Genomic DNA, 4,796 nt, shown 5'->3' with positions numbered 1-4,796 from the left:
TGAGTGTGGGTGGGTGTGTGTGACAGTGTGTGAGAATGTGTGCGTGTGTGTGAGTGTGTGTGAGTGTGTTTGGGGGTGTGTGTGTGTGTGTGTGTGAGTGGGGGTGTGAGTGTGTGTGTGTGTGAGTGGGTGTGAGTGTGGGTGTGTGTGTGAGAATGTGTGTGTGTGTGTGTGTGTGTGTGAGTGTGGACTGGGAAGGTGCTGGAGGTCATGTGGGATAGAGCTACGAGCCAGCCCTGCTGACTTCAAAATCCCACCCGTCTGTCCAGAGCTCAGGGCCGACGACCAAGGCCCTGCACATGTTTCCAGACACACCTGGAGAACCAACGATGGCACGTGTGTGCACACGTGTGCGCACATATATGTGGTGGGTCCGTGGGGATGGGGAAGGGAAGGGTCAGGCTTTTCCCCAGGGGCTGCACTAACAATGGATTAGGGAAAGGTAGTGGAGTGATTCGACCTGCAAAAGGAAATCCAGTTTACAAAGCACAAGCCAGCTACGGAATCCCAGGAAGAAATCGCCCGGGGAGAGGGGCCAGGGGAGAGGGGAGAGCAGACAGCTGCCCCTCTCAAAACTCTCAGAAGGCCAGTGACTGAAACACAACAAGAAAGCACCTGCGTGCCTGTTTGACTTTAACAAGGTAAGAACGGGAAGCAAGCAGGCAATGAGCCTCCACTTGCTCGTTTCTAGTTTTTATCATCAAGGCCTTTGTCTGACGGTGAGAATTAAAATCTAACTCTTGAGAGACATTTAGCTGGTAAGTTGTCGGAAAGAAATTAAACAATAAATATATTTAATGTGGAGGGATAAGCATCGTAGTATAATGTTTATTAGATAAATCACCTTATGTTTATAATTATATTTAGCACACCTCACACATGCATAAAAGTAATCTGAAGGTGCAACTTTATAGACAACCCTTAAAATTAAGGCCATTTCTTTAGGAATGAATCCGTGTGCCCTTGTCCCAGGAGGGGTGGGCCTGGCCCCCGGGACGGGGTCTCCCACCGTGGGGTTTTGGGGTGGATCCCAGAACGAGGTCTGCAGGGCGGGGTTTGTGTGGGCCCCAGGACAAGGCCTCCCACCGTGGGGTTTGGGTGGATCCCCGGACGAGGCCCACGGGGTGGGGTTTGGGTGGATCGGGACGGGGCCCGTGGGGTGGGGTTTGGGTGGATCGGGACGGACGGGGCCTGCTCACCACGTCCTTGCGGGACAGCACCTCCAGCATGTTGCTGAGCAGCTGGCAGCAGGCCTCCAGGTCCTCCTGCCGCTCCAGGTGGTACTTGAGCTGGTCCGTCATCATGGGCAGCAGGAGCTCCCTGCAGTCTGGGGGGACAGGGGTGCGGTCAGCAGGGCCACACGATGCACAGGGGCTGCCGGGGCTCGTTCCCAGCACGTGGACTGCTCTCAGGGACGTCCCACATCAAGGACGTCCCACGTACGCTCCGCCCACCGACAACATCTGGGGACGTCCGGCGACCGGACAAGGAGGAACTGCTTCTATTGCTCCGTGACTCATTCACACACCCAGCTCGCAGGTGCATGAACGCACACGGGAGGCTCCGTGCCACCGCACAGCATCACAAACACGCCACGGCGCCCTTATCCACATGCGCTTTCCCGGTTTCAGTGACCGGGTCAACCGCGGTCCCAAAGCAATGCGTGGAAACTCCCAAATATAAACAACTCACACGTTTTAAACCGCGTGCTCCTCTGAGTAGCAGGGTGAAATCTTGCACCTGCTGCTCCTTCCCGCCCGGGACGTGAACCACCCCTTTGTCCAGCGGGGAAACTCCCAAATATAAACAACTCACACGTTTTAAACTGCGTGCTCCTCTTGAGTAGCAGGGCGAAATCTTGCACCTGCTGCTCCGTCCCGCCCGGGACGTGAACCACCCCTTTGTCCAGCGTAGCCACGCTGTCCGCATAGAACAACGCGATATTCTGAGGGAGTGAGACCACACTCACATCACCTTTGCTACAGGACATCGTTATCATTGTTCGATCTCACTGTTATTGCTGTTACTCCCTCCCTGAGCCTAACTTATCAACGGAACCTCACCACAGGAAGCATGTGAAAGCATGACACACCATCCCAGCAGGAGTCAACACCGTGTACACAAGGTTTGGTTCTACCCGCAGTTTCCGGCCTCCACAGGGGGCCTGGAACGCAGCCCCCGCGGGTAAGACGGGATTATGCACATCCCTGCGAGCACACATCTCCCACAGTGTGCACACAGACACACACAGACACGGCGGGAGCTCTAACTCCGTGCTGCGCCTACCAATTCAGTGCCTCACCCCCTGCCCAACACGCACTCCCTGTGCCCCCCGTGCTGGGCTGTGGAGCCAGCCCGGCCACTGCCCTTCCTCGGCGACGCCGAACCGCCAGGACACCTCACAGGCAGGAGTCAGGCCCATGAAGATCTGAGCAGGTGCGGAAAAACGGGCCAACGGGACGAAGGAACACAGCCTCTGTGGAAGCGGGCAGGCTGCTCCTGAAAGCTCAGCAGGGCCCCGGGAGGCAGAGGCCTGGGGGGCTGGCAGCCCCGGGGAGGTGCCGAGCCCCGTCCTGCCACATAGAGGAGCCCCGCTCCTGACTCAGCTGGCGGAAGTGGCCGCTCAGGCTCTGGGGCCCACATGCCCCAGCCAAATTTTTTTCTTTGTTTTTTTAACCTCATCTGAAGATATTTTCCCATTGATTTTTAGAGAGAGTGTAAGGGAGAGGGACAGGGAGAGAAACATCGATGTGAGAGACACTGACTGGCTACCCTCACACCTGCCTTGACCAGGACCAAGGATCGAGCCTGGAATTGAGGCCCCTGCCCTTGACCGGAATTGAACCCAGGACCCTTCCTTCAGTAGCAGGCCGATGCTCTTTCCAATGAGCCAATTTGGCTAGGGCCCCGGCCAGACTCCATCCCTCACCGCCCCATTCACCCGTCATGCTGGACTAGCTGCCGGGGACCTGCCTGCTCTCAGAGGTAATTGAGTGTGTTTGTGTCATTTGTCAGGATTACTCCGGGTGAGGAGGCCACGGCTGCCCTGTCCATCTTCAGTGGGAGACGCTGTCGGCCAGCCGGGCTCCCCGGAGGGACCGACCGCCCCCCATGCCCAGCCCAGGGTGAGCTGTCTGTTACCAGCCTCTCTTGACGAGAAACAACACAACTTTAGGAAATGTCGCTGCGGTTGTCCTGTGTAATGACATTTCTTTCTCTGAGCCCCTCGAGAACATTCAAACTCGAGCATGACAACCTGGACGTTTTTAGTATCCACCCCACCAACGGCGGGTGAAGACGACGCGGGGAGATGGGGAAGTAGGACAATGCTCGCAGGAGGACTTGGAAAAGCAGCCACCACCTCCCAGGCCATGGACAGAGCTCCAGTCCCGGACCACACACACCCCAGGACAGGTCACCGGAGGCCCAGGCTTCCTCGGGTTGCACGGACCTCACCCGGCATCTCAGGCAGGCCTCCAGGGACAGAGGGGCCCGGGCGGCCCCGGATGCTGGCTCCTGCTCCTCTGTGAGTTGCCATTGGTCCTCTCATCTGCTTCCCCTACTGGGGTGCAGTCTCCGTGAGAGAAGCCTGTTTCTCTTCAGTGCGAGCAGCCCCTGCACATACACCGAGACTCACACACGCGTGCACGTGGCCTGCACACGGCCGTCTGATCAGCCTGGACACCGGCCAGTGAAACTGGGTCACCAGCAAGGCCAGGGAGAGCTCGTTAGGATGCTGTCGTGCCTCTGGTGTCTCCCAAGGACGGAACAGGCTGTCCGAGACTGCAGGTCCCCCCTCGCCACGTAACAGGTGCGCGGCTTCAGGATGAAAAATGAACGTGGGCAAAGGAACCATGCAAACTCCGTCTGGCCGGGAAGAGAGCTCTTTTCCTCAGTGAGCATGCGCACACGCACACACACACACATGCAGACACACAGACACACACGTACACACACAGATACATAGACACACACATAGATACACATAGGTACACACACAGATACACACACGTAGACACACAGATACACACACACAGAGATACACAGATACACATAGATACACACACAGATACACAGACACACACAGACACACAGATACACACAGATACACAGACACACACAGAAACATAGATAGATACACACATAGATACACACACACGCAGACACACACAGAGAAACACAGATACACACACAGACACAGATACACACATACAGAAACACACACAGACACACACAGACACAGAGATACACACACAGACACACAGATACACACATAGATACACACAGATACACACACGTAGACACAGACACACACACACTCAATAGACATACAGACTCAAAAGACACACAGATACACACAAACACACATAGCACACACACAAAAAGAAACACACACACTCAACACACAGATTCATACATACCACACACATTCCTACAAACCATACTCACACACATACCACACGCATGCACACACCACCACTCACATGCACACGCACCCCTGCAGTGACTCATGGGAAAGCATGACGCTCCGTCCCAGCAGGCGAGGACGAGCTCCTGTCACTCGCCGAGGCCCCAGCTCAGTGTCCTGAATGCCCTTCCCCTCCCCCCATGAACAGAATGTCATTTCTATGTGACGATTTGTGTCCATGGTCCCTTCAGGCACAAAACAGATGGCCTGGGAATCTGACCATCACAAGCAAAAGCAAACCTTGTATTTCAAATAAATCGCCACAGACAGCCGCTTGGAAAATCTGCAACAACTGCTCGACCAGCGGCCAGAGCCCAGGTCTCCGAGG

The 4,796-nt window shown here is 55.7% G+C and overlaps 1 protein-coding gene across 1 annotated transcript in view; it reads right to left on the bottom strand.

The window, feature by feature from the left end:
- DOCK1 (dedicator of cytokinesis 1) overlaps positions 1-4,796 on the bottom strand; it is a 264,303-nt gene that overhangs the window by 176,187 nt on the left and 83,320 nt on the right. The window contains exon 26 of the mRNA XM_014530148.1: positions 1,200-1,327. Within this exon, the coding sequence (XP_014385634.1) occupies positions 1,200-1,327 (128 nt within the window). The remainder of the gene's footprint in view (positions 1-1,199; positions 1,328-4,796) is intronic.

The sequence above is a fragment of the Myotis brandtii genome, unplaced genomic scaffold (assembly GCF_000412655.1).
Source record: "Myotis brandtii unplaced genomic scaffold, ASM41265v1 scaffold725, whole genome shotgun sequence".
Taxonomy (NCBI): Eukaryota; Metazoa; Chordata; class Mammalia; order Chiroptera; family Vespertilionidae; genus Myotis; species Myotis brandtii.
Note: the sequence above shows the minus strand (reverse complement) of the source record. Positions and strands in the feature narration are given on the sequence as shown.